Source organism: Onychostoma macrolepis, chromosome 11 (genome assembly GCF_012432095.1).
Source record: "Onychostoma macrolepis isolate SWU-2019 chromosome 11, ASM1243209v1, whole genome shotgun sequence".
NCBI lineage: Eukaryota > Metazoa > Chordata > Actinopteri > Cypriniformes > Cyprinidae > Onychostoma > Onychostoma macrolepis.
In genome coordinates, this window is record NC_081165.1 from 6,566,495 (window position 1) to 6,586,566 (window position 20,072).

General features: G+C 39.3%; 1 protein-coding gene across 2 annotated transcripts in view; it reads left to right on the top strand.

The window, feature by feature from the left end:
• The first annotated feature begins 474 nt into the window (after positions 1 to 474).
• The window catches only part of slc6a11b (solute carrier family 6 member 11b), a 34,378-nt gene continuing 14,780 nt past the window's right edge, over positions 475 to 20,072 (top strand). The window contains exons 1-9 of one of the 2 annotated variants that reach the window (XM_058790505.1): positions 475 to 682; positions 1,315 to 1,550; positions 2,269 to 2,403; positions 2,566 to 2,706; positions 2,819 to 2,900; positions 3,859 to 3,991; positions 7,173 to 7,307; positions 16,157 to 16,260; positions 18,899 to 19,023. In XM_058790505.1, the coding sequence (XP_058646488.1) occupies positions 1,328 to 1,550; positions 2,269 to 2,403; positions 2,566 to 2,706; positions 2,819 to 2,900; positions 3,859 to 3,991; positions 7,173 to 7,307; positions 16,157 to 16,260; positions 18,899 to 19,023 (1,078 nt within the window). In that variant the 5' untranslated portion in view covers positions 475 to 682; positions 1,315 to 1,327. The other variant, XM_058790506.1, reaches the window with a different exon arrangement.

Consider the following 20,072-nt stretch of genomic DNA (forward strand, 5'->3'; position numbering starts at 1 on the left):
AAAATGACAGCGGTACAACTAATATGCCAAAGACCCCTTACTGATTCTTTCATGGGTGATTACATTAGTGCTGATAATCTACAAGTCACATGAATAGAAACCTTCATTTAGTTGTCAAGTTAAGCAGTGGGTTAGAATAATGCTGTAGAGGTGGACCTGATAATAATGAGTAAAAGATCTCACTTACATCCTGAGCCAAATATAAAAATTCAAACAAAACCATAATGAAATGAAATAATGATAATAAATTATATTGCTGTAACTTAGATAACACTGACAGAAAATAGCAATAAAGAATTAAACAACCAATACCACTACTCCTATATAAATATTACAACCAACTGCCCAACAAAAATAGCAATAAATAAATAAATGTTACTTGTTTACAAACACACAGTTGGTGTAAACGGTAAGCAGTGTGGTGTTTTGAGGAGGTGTGAGCTGCTGCTGGACACATGGCTCTTGTCCAGTGAGAGGCGGTGGAGATCAGATCTGAGCTCTGATCACAGCAGAAGTGAGCTGCTCACTGCCACAGTCACAACACTGTGACATCCATCAGGGATTTGCACTTTTCTTCTTTTTGTCTTTTTTTTTTTTTCTATCAAACGGGTTCAGACTGAAGCATCCCCTAAAGCAGGTGGTTACTGGGTGATCTGAGGAGGTTCACTGCACCCCTATACCGGTAAGTGAGGAGCGGAGTGGGTGTTCATGAGTGAGGGATGACACGATGTAAGTCGACACACTTTGTTTACCTGAATTCGCACAATTTCTTTGTACTGCTGCGTAGCTTTGTTCTTATTCAAACCAGTAACACTCCGCGTTCAATAGCCAAAACACACAGAACGTAACGCTCGCGACGCAAGACACTGGAACGCTTGTATTATAATCGAGACGTGACGCGACAAACCGGAAAGCTTTAATTACAATTGCATTTCAATTAGCCTACATTTAAGGAGTCATTTAGAATCAGTTAAGGAGCTGTTCACGCAGAACGCGTTGTTGCGCCCATAACGAGATGTAGCGCAGAATGGATCAGGACGCGTGGGTCTCCAGACGAGCTTTCAAACTTTAACTTATTTTGACACGGCGTCTTGAACCGAGTAACTGCGTAGCAATGACAGAACAGAACACGGCCTTTAACGATGATACTACATGTGTGGCATCGCGTCTTGCGCACTGTGTTCTGTTCCATATGGCGCTCCGTCTAGTCCTATTCCAACGCAAGAACGTGCGAACGGGGCCTAACGCAATAAAATGGTTCCACTTCCAGTGCTGACACGTGCCTCAGCTACAGGTCTAATCCGTATGTTTCAGGCTGTAGAACGTCATGACAGCCGAAAAGACGATTCCCATAATAAATGGAAAAGCGGACGATTCGATGGACCCCGAAGCGGCGAGCCCGAGCGCAGTGGGCAGCAATGATAAGAAGGTGGTGAATGAGAGGGGACAGTGGAATAATAAGATTGAGTTTGTGCTGTCAGTGGCTGGGGAGATTATCGGCCTTGGCAACGTTTGGAGGTTCCCATATCTGTGTTACAAGAACGGCGGAGGTGAGAGATTATTCATTCATTCTCATTCCCTGACACACTTCACCTACTCCTGTCAAAGGCTGATGGAGTTGTTTTTCCCCTTCCTGTCAGATGTGAACAGGCATCCTATTTATGGACCAGATATTTTGTTTTTCCATCCATGCTTTTAGATTTGCTTCTAGATTTTGCTAGACAACACTTTGGGTCAACTTCTGTTGTGTTAAATGAACTTAAAGTATCATTATACTTTTTGGCTGTTAATGCAGTTGTTTTTTTTTGTTTTGTTTTTTTTGTTTTTTTTTAATGGGCGGCTATGAAGCTGTAGATTGCAAAAACATACAGCGGGAGCACAGCCATAAAAACAAACAAACAAACAAACAAAACAAAAAAACATATTGATCCTGGGTCGCGTGAATTTTAGTTGCAGCCATGTGATATATTACTAAAGTGAGAAAGGCAACTTCCAACAGTGCAAGATTACAAGAGAATTTACAGAGAGACATTAGCACAAATAAAACCTACTGGCAAACTACCTGGGAAACATCCAACAACTAATAAAACAACTCATATTTTTATTTGACATTCTTATAGTTAAAAACAAACAAACAGGATTTATGAGTACTGGTCACACATCTACTATTTCTTTTGGTTAATTGGGTTAGGCTAGTTGGCTGTTAATCAGCTATGCATGAATTCAATACATTTGCTTGAGAGGTATCACTTTACATATCTCTTTTAGGTGCTTTCTTTGTGCCTTATGTCATCTTCTTCATCTGCTGTGGAATCCCAGTCTTCTTCCTGGAAACAGCGCTAGGTCAGTTCACTAGTGAAGGAGGCATCACATGTTGGCGAAAAGTCTGCCCGCTCTTTGAAGGTAAGGCTTAGGTCACTCTTGGTCATTTTAAAATCATATTTTTTCTCATGATTAAATTCCTGCTTGTTGAACTGAACATACTTCAGCAGTGAATGAGGATAAAAGGGATGCAAAACTGCACGGTTTCATGTCTTTAAGTATTGGTTATGTTTTCTCTTATAGGCATTGGCTATGCGACCCAAGTCATCGAAGCCCACCTGAATGTTTATTATGTGGTTATATTAGCTTGGGCCATTTTCTACCTGTTCAATTGCTTTACAACAGAGCTGCCCTGGGCATCGTGTGGTCACTACTGGAACACGGGTTGGTTCATTTGAGGATTAAAGAAAGCATTACCTAAAATTAAGTAAAACAATTGAATGCATGCATGAAAAACAGACAAAATTGGTTTAACAGAACTGTTTTAACTTTCCAGAGAACTGTGTGGATTTTAACAATGAAAGCATTGCCAACTTCACTAATCCATATGCCACATCACCAGTCATAGAGTTTTGGGAGTGAGTATGATTCTGACTGTTTATTAGCGTTACATATTGCACATATTCCTTGGAAGATCAGTATTTGGCAGCTGTTTAGGGAAAAGTCCTAAAGAGATCAATCTATGAATTCACCCAGAAACTCTGGGATCACCAGCAATTCACAACAACAAAAATTAATATGCACAGTAACACACTAGCTTTCCAGGCAACTTTTGGCACAGTTCATGTGCAGAGCAATCGACCACTGCTTATTATCCATGGAAATCCATAACCTTTTTCACTGATAATTTGTCATTCTTTTTGCATTGCTGTTGTCAACAAGCATCAAAAGGGCACTTGCACAGCTAGGAATGGTATGGACACAAATTTGGCCACAGTCGCCTTGTTTTTTTCCACACAGTTTCATATTCAAGGCCAAATACAGAGGAAGCAAGTCAAGTCCTAGCGGTCAGACAGTTCTCGCATGTTGCTGGCCTCAGCCTCGCACACTGAGCATGCGGGCCTCTAGTACTGAGAGGCACAGAAGCTGTCAGTTCTGAGGTTGAATGGTGAAGGTTTGTTCAAAGTGGGCATGGCTTAGGCAGTGGATGTCACCCAAGAACATGTCAAAGATGATAAATGGCATTGCAAGAAAGAGAATTGTGGCTTTCCCTCACAATCTCACAATTTATTGCGTCACAACCAGTCAATGTTAAACAAAACTTCAGACCACCTTAAAGTTAGGATGAATAGTTGGCCATGTGGAGTTGACTCTCCTGGAAGTCAGAAGCGCATGGAATTTTGATGGAAATTATTGTAACTGTATCATTGTTTCAGGGCCATTGTACACTACGTGCATCAGAAAGTGCCATGGGGTTCACATAATGTAGTCAAATTTAGAGCTAACCTTGCAGAACGTAATTGCCCACTTGACTTGTGTTCATGTGTTACACGACTGCTGGGAAGGTTATTCATTTCAGAATGTTTTCCCTTCTAGACGCCGTGTTCTCCGCATATCCTCTGGAATTGAAGAAATTGGCAGCCTTCGCTGGGAACTTGCTATCTGTCTTGCTATAGCCTGGGTCATATGTTATTTCTGCATTTGGAAAGGTCCCAAATCTACTGGAAAGGTAAAAACAAAAGGTCCAGTGACCAGAAATGGTGGTGAATGTGTGTAGATGTTAACCAAAGAGAGAGAAGCTGAGTTGGAGATGTCTCAATGAGAGACTTTCATGAATGGGGGAACTTAGCGCCCTAATGTTCAGCACAAAATCAATTGGGTGAGTGAGACGTGCATTCCGTCCTCGCAGATGATGTCATCAGTCATCAACTCTGACATGTGGATTGCTCATACAGTATGCGGCATTGTGCAGCTACAATGTGGATCCAACGATTTGAAAGGGCTCAAATGCAAACACTGTCTGCATAAAGTCTTGAGTCTTTGAGGGGACAGTGGCACTTTGAAACTTTAGACATAGGTTGAGTGAATGTCAGCTGTCAAAACTACCGACTCGCATATCAGACAGACAGGCATCAGAAAGGCCATTGAACAGAAGTCGGCAGCTTTCCAGAAAGCGAACGGAAACATAGGTGCATCCTCACAATAACCAAATGGTTTATTGGTAAACTCAAACCAACCTACTGTGAAAAAGTGCCTTTGGAAAACAAACAGTTTGTATTATTCCTGTGTCTTGAGCGCAAAATGCAGCTCTGGCCTTCCTCTACCTTCGCCTTGTACCCACAATCCATTGCATTATGAGGGCCTGTGTATCTCTGCCAATCTCTGCAACTCAGTCACTAGCCTTCCTCTGGATTCTATTCTTCCAGCAGCCTTTAAGAAAGTCTAACGGACTCAATGAGCCAGAAAGAAAGTGCAAAGAAAGGAAGAGGGATGTGTGGGGAAAAATAAATGGGTTCACATTGTACAGGTCCAGGAGAAAAGCTCGGCAGCAAGGCCTATATCTCCTGAAGTGGCTTTTGTTTAGCCGTGAAGCAAGGGGAAAGAATGCTCCTTCATGGCGAGGCTTTAGCAGCCTGTCCAAGATTGATTTCTGTATTCACAAGGGGAAAGTGGAGCGTTCATGAGGAGCATGCAGAGTTCCTCCGCTCGCCTCTTCCCTTCTGTGAGGAATTATGTCTGGCGGATAGCAAACTGCTTTCTTCCTTTCCTTTGACCGCTATACAGATTGCAGCATTCAGGACATTTGCTAAGCTGTTCACCGCAGGTCTTTTGTGGCTGTTTGCGATTCTCCCATAAGCCAGCGGTAGATTTATGGCATGGGGCTGACCTGTGAATGTGGAGCTTAAATGTTTGACCAGGGAGAGTTGGGAGAAAGTCAGCGTGTGTCAAAGTCTCACGGCGAGTTTAAACATTGCCCCATTCATTGAGAAAAACCACACGCATGCCTTTGAAAGCCTAGCGGGGGATTTGCTTATTGCAGTGGCCATGGTTTTTTGGATATGGATATGTAATCATTTTATGAGACTAATTGAAAAGGCCGTGAATTAGCGAGCTGGACGAGCTTTGCCTCGCTCATACTGCGAGGTGCGTTTGGATTAAAGGATCTCCTTTGTGAAAGCACTCACTCTTACAGATCTCAGCTTAATGCGGTTGGTTTGTTTCACTCCACCGGATTACTTGGTTAAGCAACATTAACAAAGATGTGCAGTGATCTCGCATCGCAGTTTGAAGCATTTTGGCGCAAACGAGAGTGAGAATGGTTGATTTTGCTAAGGAAGGATTTTTAAAAGAAGAAAACTTCTCGTCACTTCGAAGTGGCGACACGTTTGTTGTCGTTTAGTACAGTAAATTACCCAGGTCAGGTTGAAACCGTCGGCAATTGTACGTTTCTGTGCCACACATTTTCCCACACTGCCAACACAACCCAGTTGGGCTCCTTCGAGAGGGAAACAGGGTAGAAGCTTTTGTGTCCGAACGCTGTCTTGTCCTTGCATGGTCTTGACCGGGTGCCAGAGGAACAAGAACCTAGTGCCGCCCCCAAGGGTGGTTTTGTTCACGGGACTGAAAGAGCTTCAAAATGTTGAACTCATTTCTGTGGTCCATGAATGGCTTGTGCAAAAGCATCTTAGAACCTGGAACTTGAATGTATAGCGGAAAAGAATCATGCCGTGATGTTCTAACGCTGTCGGCGTGATTGCGCTGAGGATTCGAACCTCTGTGTGTCTTGGGAGACAAAGCTCTTACACTGGTTTGGTTGAGACTTGGTAATAATTCAAGATTGTGAACATCATGTTGACAAGTCACAACGTGATTGTGGCCTGGCTATTCTATTTTTGTCTTTTTGATGTGCTGTGTTGCACTCTTGAGTGTTTTCTCCATCAAAACCTCTGGCTCGGACCTGCATCTCTTCCTCCCCCTGAGAGTAACTCTTTCAATCGGCACCCAATTAAGGCTTTGGGAGAGTATCTCCCCATCTGGCAGACCATTAGAGCACTTCGTAACCCCTTCATGTTAAGTGAGCTGCTTCATTCGCTCACTCATTCATTTTCTCCAGCCCTTTCTCTGAAAGGTATACTAGTTGCACAGCTAGACAGCTGATTTGCACATCGTAGCCCATCTCAATGGAGGGTTAAAAAAATCATGTCTTCGGTCTTCAGATCGCAGACAGTTCATCCTAACTCATTTTAAAGGAATGATTCAAAACTTAAGATTCCGGGGATGCACAATACATGTGGTTTCAAAGCAGCTTTACAGAAAGTCATACCGTTACTGTTATGTCTGTAGTGCCTTAGTGCTTTACCACAGAGTAAGTTTTAGAGCTGATGATATATAACAATGATACAAATGATCTATATTAAATGATCTATTACTATATTGTTTTTATTTTGTGTAGCAGTTATATGCATGCCACGGTGTGAGCACGTGCTTGAACATTTGAATGTAATATTAATATACAGTTGTGATGAAATGGAAGTAGTTTCTGTTGTTTTAACCAGATCTTGATTAAACATTACCAGGTCCCCTGCATTCACTATAAACTGTTATATGGAAAGGAGCTGCATGATGATTCTTCAAAATTTATTTTCTATCCTACATTTAAAAAAAAAAAAAAAAAAGTCAAACAGGTTTAAAATGATATGAAAGAATAAATAATAAAGATTTTTAGTTTAACCGTTCCTTTTACTTTCATTTTTCTTGGTGTAAATGTACAGTGATTTCTTGCACCAATTGGTTTGGATAGATCCAGATTTGATTTAAATGTTTATGCAGTAGAATGTGAACATGTCGCTGCAACTACTTTGACCTTTATTCATGTCCATGGAAACTAAGCCTTGTTTTTCCCTCTGCAGGTGGTGTATGTCACTGCAACCTTTCCTTATTTCATGCTGTTGATCCTTCTTCTTCGAGGAATCACGCTGCCAGGAGCTGCTAATGGAATTAAGTTCTACCTGTATCCTGACATCTCTCGTCTGTCAGACCCTCAGGTACGAACAGTTTTATCCAGTGTCAAGTCAAGTCACCATTATTTATATAGCGCTTTTACAATACAGATTGTGTCAAAGCACTTAACAGTATCAAATTGGAGGATAGAGTGTCAGTAATGTATAATGATAAGATTAAACACTCAATTTTCAGTTAAAGGCATTTCATTATTGAATTCAGAGATGTCATTGTCTAGCTCAGTTTAGTTTAAATAGTATCTGTGCAATCAAATCGGCGATAATCGCTAGAAATTAAGTGTCCCCAACTGAGCAAGCCAGAGGCGACAGCGGCAAGGAACCAAAACTCCTCTGTGACAGAATGGAGAAAAAACCTTGGGAGAAACCAGGCTCAGTCGGGGCCAGTTCTCCTCTGACCAGACGAAACCCGCAGTTCAAAAGTTTATATTTCTATTTTAATTTTGTTGCAATTTCTAACAATAGTAGTATTATGTAGTTAGGTATTTTATTATATTTTAGTTATTTTGTTATTTTTGGTTGATATATCTGGGGATATATCTCTGGGGGTCATCCGGGCATCCTGGTCTCCGCTGACGATCAGGGCCGCAGACATCACCTCCCGGCGCCGACCCACCATCTGATCGGACACGGACCGAGAAACAGACTAGGAAAGAAACAGACAAACATTAGCGCAGATGCCATTCAACTTACGATGTAACGAGTACATCGTGTGTTATGGGGAGTGTTCGGTTCCGGTTGATCTAATTAATGCAGCCTAACAACTTTAACGGATTTGAATAATAGAAGCGTATTAATGTGTTATGTGTAAGCCAGGCTAAAGAGATGGGTCTTTAATCTAGATTTAAACTGACAGAGTGTGTCTGCCTCCCGAACAGTGTTAGGTAGATTGTTCCAGAGTTTGGGTGCTAAATAGGAAAAGGATCTGCCGCCCGCAGTCGATTTTGATATTCTAGGTATTATCAAACGGCCAGAGTTTTGAGAACGCAGCGGACGTGGAGGACTATAATGCGATAAGAGCTCGCTCAAGTACTGAGGACCTAAACCATTCAGGGCTTTATAAGTAATTAACAAGATTTTAAAATCTATCTGATGCTTGATAGGGAGCCAGTGCAGTGTTGACAGAACCGGGCTAATATGGTCATATTTCCTGGTTCTAGTAAGGACTCTAGCTGCTGCATTTTGGACTAACTGTAGTTTGTTGATCAAGCGTGTCACTGTACTTCTTAAAGATTTAACACTACAGGTGCAACGGATCGTAGGTTCGGCACGCATGTGATTTGTGGATTAACTGTTAAGTTTAACCATAATAGAGTGAAAGTTTATCATTTGCACATGTTTTGTCTTACCAATTTACACATTCAAGCAGTTTCAGACCATTCAGATGAAGGAGAAGTCGAATCGGGACTCGCGCACCGTTTTCTGTGCTCAGCCGCTGCCGCACACACTGAAGCGTGCACATGCAGAGAGAGAGAGAGAGAGGCGAGATTTAGAAGCTGCGTTTCAGGCAATGCCTCAAAGGATGATTACATACACACAAAGTTATATTAAAATACCCGTTTTGGCAAGTATTCCGGTAAGCATAGTCAGTTATGTCTTAAGTAATGTATACAGCTGAGAAAGAAACTGGATGTGTGTCAGTATTAGGTCCGTGCATTTAGTCCTAAAGAGACAGCAGCCTATAATACCTGCTTCTGTCTGCTAATCATCTGTATTTAACTTATGCAGTAAGCATTATTGTGTTGTTTTACACTTAATTTTTACATTTCTGCACCTGAATACTACTGTTACTGTCTTTATTTATAATTTTATGTTGTAGGCTGTTCATCTGTGCTTGTAATTTGTGTAATTGTTTTTGTTTTATTACTGACTTTAGTAGTTAAGCTAGTAGTTCCTGCTGGGGTATAGAAGTACTTAAAGTAAGCTTTTAGTAATTAATGAAAAGCAAACTTTTTTTTGCTTATCCAAAAAATTATCTGATCTGTGACTCAAAATCCGTAGTATGATCTGAACCGTGAGTTCTGTGATCCGTTGCACCACTATTTAACACACAGCTGTTCTTTCATAGCTACAGTAAATCAACTGTATGTACAGTATTGTTTGTGACTTTGGAGCCCCCTACAGTTAAGTGAGTGGAATTTGCTGTCGTAAATATACTACTGTTGTATTAAAGTAGCTGTACACGTGCATTTGTTTCTGACATAAAGTAATATGCACTTTTCATGGAATTTCATACTCGCTCGTTAAACTTACACACTCCCAGAACCACGACAGCATTTTAGTGCCACGTTAAAAAAAAAAATATATATAAGATTACGAGATTAAAGTCATAATCTTTCGAGAATAAAATAGAAATTACGAGAATAACGTTGAAATATTATGAGAATAACATCGAAATACTACGAGAATAACATCGAAATACTACGAGAATAATGTTGAAATACTACGAGAATAAAGTAAAAATATTACGAGAATAAAGTCGAAATGTTTCGAGATTTTCAATTGTAGAAATTAAAGTTATAATATTTTGGGAGTTTAGTCTGTATTGTGCATGCAAATGGATTTAGAGCACCAGGAGAAGCTGCCAGGCCACCAGAATTTATTTGCATATTGTTGCGTCCGAGCGGCCGCGTCATCTTACTGGGATGAGGAAGTGTCCATTTTAAGGGCTATCGGAAACAGCTTAATATCAAGAATATGATATTTATTAACAGACTGAACAGGAACAACTTTTTATCTTAACATCAGCTCACACACCCAATCGACATTCCTTTGGTTGTCCTAGATTCTCTATGGGGTTCAGGTCTGGTGAGTTTGCTGGCCAGTCAAGCACACCAACACCATGGTCACTGAACCAACTTTTGGTGCTTTTGGCAGTGTGGGCAGGTGCCAAATCCTGCTGGAAAATGAAATCAGCATCTTTAAAAAGCTGGTCAGCAGAAGGAAGCATGAAGTGCTCCAAAATGTCTTGGTAAACGGGTGCAGTGACTTTGGTTTTCAAAAAACACAATGGACCAACACCAGCAGATGACATTGCACCCAAATCATCACAGACTGTGGAAACTTAACACTGGACTTCAAGCAACTTGGGCTATGACCTTCTCCACCCTTTCTCCAGACTCTAGGACCTTGGTTTCCAAATGAAATACAAAACTTGCTCTCATCTGAAAAGAGGTCTTTGGACCACTGGGCAACAGTCCAGTTCTTCTTCTCCTTAGTCCAGGTAAGATGCCTCTGACGTTGTCTGTGGTTCAGGAGTGGCTTAACAAGAGGAATACGACAACTGTAGCCAAATTCCTCGACACGTCTGTGTGTTGTGGCTCTCGATGCCTTGACCCCAGCCTCAGTCCATTCCTTGTGAAGTTAACCCAAATTCTTGAATCGATTTTGCTTGACAATCCTCATAAGGCTGCGGGTCTCTCGTTTGGTTGTGCATCTTTTTCTTCCACACTTTTTCCTTCCACTCAACTTTCTGTCAACATGCTTGGATACAGCACTCTGTGAACAGCCAGCTTCTTTGGCAATGAATGTTTGTGGCTTACCCTCCTTGTGAAGGGTGTCAATGATTGTCTTCTGGACAACTGTGAGATCAGCAGTCTTCCCCATGATTGTGTAGCCTAGTGAACCAAACTGAGAGACAATTTTGACGGCTCAGGAAACCTTTGCAGGTGTTTTGAGTTGATTAGCTGATTGGCATGTCACCATATTCTAATTTGTTGAGAGTGAATTGGTGGGTTTTTGTTAAATGTGAGAAAAAATCATCACAATTAAAAGAACCAAAGACTTAAACTACTTCAGTCTGTGTGCATTGAATTCATTTAATACACGAGTTTCACAATTTGAGTTGAATTACTGAAATAAATGATCTTTTCCACGACATTCTAATTTATTGAGATGCACCTGTATATGTGGGATTATTGGCAGAAATCATACCATGTGTCATACTTGCGGGGACAGTATGCTTGGAAATAATATTTCATGTCTTCCATTGCATTCGTTATTTGTAGTGCGCCAGCCACCCAATAGCAATAAGCTTCGTGCTTTTGGTACTTTTAATAGCCTATAAAAGTCTCAGCTTTCAAAATCAGTTTTATAGCAAAACACAAACTACTGTATGTGTTTAACTAAGTGAGACAAAAACAATAAAACCCATTATAAACAAGGCATTTGTTGCAGCTAGTGGGGACATAATTGCTGATTATAATGACTTACACTGTCTTTTTACGCATTGAGTTGCATCGCATCGCATCGCGCCGCGTAAACATAACCATTTCTGCATTTGTGATCGGAGAAACGACAAACAACAAGCACTACTCTACACAGCTCAAATCTCGCGTTTGAATAGTCAGTGCCAAATTCTTTAAATATGAAAACATACTTACAGGCTGTTAGTCAGAAGCGTCAGACTGTCCTTGAAAAGTTGGAATTGCCCCACTTTATAGAAGCATCCTTTGTGCACAGCCAGCATTGTAGCATTGTTACTTGTTCAGTCCTCCGTAAAATGCGCTGCACACACTCTAATATTTGGGTTGAACTGTTCTGGAACAGTGTTGTAAATACAATTTAACCACTGATTTCTAGTTGTGTTCTCTTTCTAGTTGTGCCCAAACAAAGTACTTTCGCTTTCACAACGAAACGCAGTGTCTCCAGGACATGGCGCCGGCGGCAGCAACAATACTACAGCGAGAATAAAAATCATGCCCTCTTTCTTTGTGAATACATTTGGGCGGTCTTATGCAAATCTTCCTACACCGTGACATTTCTACTTTATTCTCGAAATATTTTGACTTTATTCTCGTCATTTCGACTTTATTCTCGAAATATTACGACTTTAATCTCATAATTTTAGATTTTTTTTTAACGTGGCACTAAAACGCCGTCATACAGAACAGACGTCTGTGGAAAAAAACAAAACAAAAAACAAGCCATTAATCTGATTAGAAGTCAGTGTACAGTGTACTTTAAATAACATTTTTAAGGCATTCGATATTTCAACAACGGCGTAAACAAGCGTAAAATGTTTGCATGAAATGTACTTTTTCACATTGATATAATCACCTACATTTGAAGATTACACTAATAATTTCACCAATAATGAGAATTGTTTGTAAACCTGTTGTCACAGGAAATTATAGGTCTCCCTGCAGTTTTCTGGCAAAATAAAAGCTTGCATGCAGACTTTGTGCTCAGTTATTATCGAGTGTAGTAGGTTATAGAGCATCATTTTTGCTTTATTTGATGCGTTTATGACAGAGAAATTCAGTCTGCAAAAATTTAATTTACCTTAATGTGTGACAGTGAAACCAGCGATGGATAGATTTGGTACAGCTGGAGATATAAATAACACAAATATGAATCTTTGAAATAGTTACAATAGTTACTTACGCTATTGTCATTCCAAAGCAGAATGATTTCTTCTGTGGAACACAAAAGGTGAAAATTTGAGGACTTTAAGGCCCATTCTTACCGTAATGAAACTTTATGACCATAACATTTAAAAAATGGCTCTAACTCTAAGAGAATATCAGAGTCCACATCAATAATTACACACGGGAACAATATAGTTGGAATCACTTTCAGATAATTTTTCCCATCTGATAAACTTTAAAAATATTGACAGCCAACGAAAATCGTTCCTATTTAAAAGTGTGAACCCTGCACTGTGATTATATTAACTGAACATAAAAGGCACACAGAAGAATCATTAAGAATGATAAGAAAGATTCTTGTGTTTCTTATTATGCAATGAACACACGTGAACAATTTCATAAAACTCTGGATTTTCTTGAAGCCCTGACTTTCCGAGCTAATTAATCATAAACATTAATCATTGTCCCAGACAACACTAATAATTTATCCTGGTTTATAAGGTGACAGGCGTGTATAACCAAACTTTTCTCAACATTTCTCAAACTGCTTTTCATTAAGCTGCATTAGAGCTAATAAGCAAATACATAAAAAATATAATTATTGGCTAAAATCACTTGAATGCATATTGCATCAAAAATAGCATAAGCTCGAGCTTGATTTGCAAGTGGAGATCTTTTATTCAGAATAAATAAATACCTAAATTAATTTAAGATTTGATCTCCTGAGTGAATATCTGAAGTTGTTAGACTGAGAAAATGCTTGCTGCTTTTCGAGATCCTGACTTGACTAACTGTCTTATTAAGCTGTAATGTAGATGCTTAATAAGTTCTCTCTGTAAATCCTCTCAGATAGCTTTCTTTAGACTCTTTTCTCAACTGTGACACTATTTGCTGATCCTCTCGAATGACTGTGAAAATTTGTCTTGTATTTGAGCCGAAAGGTTTGTTTTGCTGCTGAAGGTGAATTGAATTGTCCCAGTCGATTGTTAGCTTTTTTCTTACATATTTAAAATGAGTTTTACATAGACCAAACTTACAAAGAAATCAAAGATAACCATAACATCTACAACTTAAACCTTCTAGGCCACAAATATGTTATCATGGAAAATGTAAAAATAAATAATTACTCAAACAAGTGTTGTCCATCTAAAAGGGATTTAGAATGACATAACAAAGTTTGTTTTCCAAATCTAAATGAATTGATGTACTACAAGGAAGCAGTGCCAAGTCGTCCAGGAAGAAGGGAGCTCTCAGGTCATTTGGTGAGATTACTGGATGTCCACACATGGCTAAACCTCAGACGTGGAGATCAGTGTGTCATGCTTCACCGTTCCATCATCCCAGTGAACAGAAAGCAGGACTAAAGGAATTTATGTGAAGTAGCATCGATAGCCTGTGAGAGCGAGCGACATAAAGGAAATGCGAGAAAGAGAAAGGGTGATAAAGGGTGCTGTTTGGCGATGGGGCGCCTCCGACACCAATGTTTAATTAGCTTTCATGCCACACAATAAGAGGTCTGTTCACATTCTCTATGCTCCATTGTTTTATTCACCATCTTCCTTTAAAATCTCACCACGCAATTCAGTTTTCTGTGCCAGAAAGTTTCCATTGCTGTATAAAACTGCATGTTTGTAGAACGGAAAACTATAACAGTAAGTCCGATTTGGACAAAATCAACTTTTAGTGTTAGCTAGATTACAAGATTATTTTCTAACATTCTACAATTACTTATGTGAGCTTCAAATCCCACATTTTATATTAGACATCAAGTTACAATCGAGCACTGTACCAGAAGTGTTTAAAACAACCATTGAAACCAGTAAAACCATTGAAACTTCAAAAAATCAAACATTGAAGTTTACTAATATTGCCATGAACTTCATAGGCAAAACAGTATGTAAGATTGCACTCGGCATGTCCATTTTGGCATCTGAGCGATTTGGCTTGATTGTAGATTCTAGCTTGATTATAACTAATAACTATAACTTTTATGAATTGCATTTCGCACTGAATTTTCCCTCACTGTCAACAGTGTAGTGTTACAATTGCATTGAATGACATGTTTTTTTGGATGATTTTGAAATCATAAACACACATTTTAACTGACGACCAGAGACGAGTTTGTAATCAAAATGTTTTTTAGGATGCACTTCCTGGCTAAAACAAGACAAAACAAACCTCCAAATTAGCCACAACATCAATAAGCAGCTTTTAAAGAATGTAGCGCCGTGTCCGAGTAAAGCCAAACCAGAGCATTCGCACCGGCCGAATGTTAAACAGAAAAGACGTAAATGACCGTCCCCATAGAATGGATGTTCTTGGAGGGAAGTTGCTTTGTGTTTGTGAGGTCAGAGGGGTTACCCTGGTTACCCGCTGGAGGAAGCAAATACTGTGAGTTGTCAATTGTTTTCCCAGTAAAGGAGATTAGTGGCTCAATGGTTATGTGAGAGCATTTTAAAGAGGTGCTGGCTTCTTTTCCACCGACTCACATGGATCCCCTGTGGCCACATTTTTACACATAGCCTCTATGGGGCAGAATGACTCTATTCAGAGTGTTCAAGCTTTTCGAGATCATTTTAGCGAGTTGCAGGTGAGAGAATCTTTCATCAGAATCAGTTTTCCAAGAAAGTTGTTGCTCTCAAAAGTTAGTAGCAAGGTTTCCATCCAAAGTTGCGAATTTAACTTGTGTGCAAAATTAGAATGTCGCATAAAACATTTGCGAATAAGCATCGTTTCCATTCCATTCCATTTCCATTTTTTATTTATTTGCCATTTCCATGACTTGTTTCTGATGCGATACTTTAAAATTAAAACAGGGTGATGTAAACATATCTAGTGACTGCTGTGTGTATTGATGTAGATGGGAACATGAAGCTTCCTGTTGCCCATGTAAACCAAAATGAAATGTCCTAAATCTAACTTTGGTTTTATGCTGTTCAAGAGATAACATTACAATGTTTACAACGTTACAATATCTTGTGTTTTAAAGGAAGAGTTCACCCAAAACAACTGACTCTTTGATTTATATTACATTTCGTTTACACCCACACTGATGAGCTGAAACACCGATACCAGTCACATATAGAGCGACTATCATTGATCATCTCTTAACAAGGTCACATATTAAGATCTGGATAGCTTAGATGGTTCCCAGTTCTCATAGTCAACATGCTGGATGCAGAAGAAAATAGGTTAAATAAGAAAATATTAAAGTTTATTTTGTCCTTCAATAAAGAAAGAAGATCATGCAACTTTAGAATGACATGCAATTAGCTATCTGCTCCAGTTGAAAGGGTTAAGATGAAAAATACAAAAACTAAAATTACGGGAGGTAAGTGTCAGAAAGAACTGAGAATTGATGATTAGTGAACTGTCAGTTAATATTTGGCAACATCTTCTCACTCAGAATAAATGACAACTAGAGCACGTGTCTTACAATCGCATGGCAGCACCAGTATAATGAATGACAGCAGTTATGGTTGGGTTATTAATTAGTGATTGTTACAGGTGTGGGTGGATGCAGGCACTCAGATCTTCTTCTCATATGCTATATGTCTGGGCTGTCTTACGGCTCTCGGCAGCTACAACAGCTACAACAACAACTGCTACAGGTGAGAGTCCAGTCACGTCATAGCAAGTTTACAGCGCCTGTACAACCTGGAACTTTTACTGTGTTTAATTTGTACAACACATAACTATTTAGTCAACAGAAAATGTACTTTCATGTCAAAGTGAAATAAATGTATACAGCTACTACTATAAGCATTCTTCCTGTTCAAGTGTGTATTTAGCAGAAGCACCACTGGCAGCATGGTTTGCACCTTTGCATCTCTCAGCTTTGCTCTCATCACTGGAGTGATTCTCCACTCTCTGCAAAACTGCTCAAGCTCAGTCAGGTCATATGGAGATTGTGAGTGGACAAACGATTACTTGTCCAACCATAAATTGGACTGAGAACAGGACTTCATTGATTTTGCTCTCATCAGAACATAGAAACCTTCCCACATGTCCTCTGGCATGTTGTTGCTGAGATATGACATATTTAATGTTGGCTTCACTTTGCCACTTTCTCATAAAGCTGGTAACTGTCTCTCCAGTCTTTGCCACCATCTCCTTCATTGGTTTTCTGGTGGTTTCCCTTGCCAGTGTCTTTCAATGATTCAGATTTTTTTTTTCTTCTTGGAAATCTTCTTGTCTCCATCCTCTGTCTTTTTTGTGTTATGTTTTTTTTTTTTTTTTTTCATGGTGTAAGTGACAGAAGACTGACTTACCAGATGGTGGCCATTCTATTTTCCAGAGATGTGTTTATATAACAGTTAATTCAAAAATATATGCAATATACAGATTTTTTGTATATTACACACACACACACACACACACACACACATATATACAGGTGCTGGTCATATAATTAGAATATCATCAAGAAGTTGATTTATTTCACTAATTCCATTCAAAAAGTGAAACTTGTATATTATATTCATTCATTACACACAGACTGATATATTTCAAATGTTTATTTCTTTTAATTTTGATGATTATAACTGACAATTAAGGAAAATCCCAAATTCAGTATCTCAGAAAATTAGAATATTACTTAAGACCAATACAAATAAAGGATTTTTAGAAATCTTGGCCAACTGAAAAGTATGAACATGAAAAGTATGAGCATGTACAGCACTCAATACTTAGTTGGGGCTCCGTTTGCCTGAATTACTGCTGCAATGCAGCGTGGCATGGAGTCGATCAGTCTGTGGCACTGCTCAGGTGTTATGAGAGCCCAGGTTGCTCTGATAGTGGCCTTCAGCTCTTCTGCATTGTTGGGTCTGGCATATCGCATCTTCCTCTTCACAATACCCAATAGATTTTCTATGGGGTTAAGGTAAGGCGAGTTTGCTGGCCAATTAAGAACAGGGATACCATGGTCCTTAAACCAGATACTGGTTGCTTTGGCACTGTGTGCAGGTGCCAAGTCCTGTTGGAAAATGAAATCTGCATCTCCATAAAGTTGGTCAGCAGCAGGAAGCATGGAGTGCTCTAAAACTTCCTGGTATACGGCTGCGTTGACCTTGGACCTCAGAAAACACAGTGGACCAACACCAGCAGATGACATGGCACCCCAAACCATCACTGACTGTGGAAACTTTACACTGGACCTCAAGCAACGTGGATTGTGTGCCTCTCCTCTCTTCCTCCAGACTCTGGGACCCTGATTTCCAAAGGAAATGCAAAATTTACTTTCATCAGAGAACATAACTTTGGACCACTCAGCAGCAGTCCAGTCCTTTTTGTCTTTAACCCAGGCGAGACACTTCTGACGCTGTCTGTTGTTCAAGAGTGGCTTGACACAAGGAATGCGACAGCTGAAACCCATGTCTTGCATACGTCTGTGCGTAGTGGTTCTTGAAGCACTGACTCCAGCTGCAGTCCACTCTTTGTGAATCTCCCCCACATTTTTGAATGGGTTTTGTTTCACAATCCTCTCCAGGGTGCGGTTATCCCTATTGCTTGTACACTTTTTTCTACCAAATATTTTCCTTCCCTTCGCCTCTCTATTAATGTGCTTGGACACAGAGCTCTGTGAACAGCCAGCCTCTTTTGCAATGACCTTTTGTGTCTTGCCCTCCTTGTGCAACGTGTCAATGGTCATCTTTTGGACAACTGTCAAGTCAGCAGTCTTCTCCATGATTGTGTAGCCTACAGAACTAGACTGAGAGACCATTTAAAGGCCTTTGCAGGTGTTTTGAGCTAATTAGCTGATTAGAGTGTGGCACCAGGTGTCTTCAATATTGAACCTTTTCACAATATTCTAATTTTCTGAGATACTGAATTTGGGATTTTCCTTAGTTGTCAGTTATAATCATCAAAATTAAAAGAAATAAACATTTGAAATATATCAGTCTGTGTGTAATGAATGAATATAATATACAAGTTTCACTTTTTGAATGGAATTAGTGAAATAAATCAACTTTTGATGATATTCTAATTATATGACCAGCACTGTGTGTATATATATATATATATATATATATATATATATATATATATATATATATATATATATATATATATATATATATTAACAAGGATAAATACTTATGAAATCAAATATTTAGATTTTTTTTTCAAGATCACTTTGACATGAACAAAAAATGAAGTCCACTGTCATTCAGTGCTGAAAGTCAAAAGAGGGGTGAACACATATGTATCGGTGCAGTGGATGTGAAGTGCTGGGTGATGTCTTTACAGGGACTGTATCATGCTGTGCTGTCTGAACAGTGGCACGAGTTTTGTGGCAGGATTTGCCATCTTCTCTGTCTTGGGCTTCATGGCATATGAGCAGAATGTGCCAATAGAGGCAGTGGCAGAGTCAGGTGAGTGAATTTTGCTATATCTGTTGAAACCTTTCTTTGGGAACAGTTTATAAATTTGCAAATTGGGTCGATCTATAGTAATTCTAATTACTTTGGCTCATTTATGTAGAAAAGTAATGTGTGTGAGTGAGAGTTTTTTATTTGAGATACAGTAGCCTACAGTGAGATGTCTGAGTGGTGTGTTTGGACTCATGCAATTTAAAGCACTTCTCAGAAAAGCTTTTTATTGTATGACTTATTCAACAATTCAGCATTACTTATTTACTACAGTAGAGCAAGGATGACTGTAAAAGTGACTGAAATACACTTTGAAGGGTTTTAGAAATTATCTGACTTTATTATTAAGATAAAGATGTCTGAGAATTCAGTTGCTTAGAGCATTGGTTCTCAAACCTGTTCCTGTACAATGTAGATAAACAATATAGGAAAACAAGTGTTCAGTCACTACGCTTTCAATAAGTGATCCATAAACATTATTTAATGAGCTTTTACTTAAGTTCCACTCTTGGCATTTTCCTGCAGCCAATATTATCTGATGAACCGTAGTTCTAAGCTGATATTCTTGTACATTACTCTAGTGTTATGGCAGAGTGATCTCTGCTTTTGGCTTGCTGCTTGTTGACAGGTGTCTCTGTACAGCAAAACCAGAGCCAAGCCACATGGCATGGTTAGACTATTTCACCAGGACCGTCACTGAGACTGAATTTGCCAATCTAATGCATGCTCTCTTAGTACCCAACCAGGGGTGCGTTTCCCAAAAGCAACTATGGTTGCATGTTCCGTTGTTACAAATAGAGTTCAGTGGAACTTGCGGCCATATTTAGTTAATGATGCTTTTGGAAAAGGCACCCCAGAACACAAGACCATAACCATGTCTTGAACATTGCGGGGGACCAATAAACATACATACATACTAGTGCTGTCAAACAATTAATTGTGATTAATCAAATTTGCATAATATATGTGTGTATACTGTGTACATTTATTATGTATATATAAAGACAAACACATGCATGTATATATTTAAGAAAAATATGTTATGTTTATAT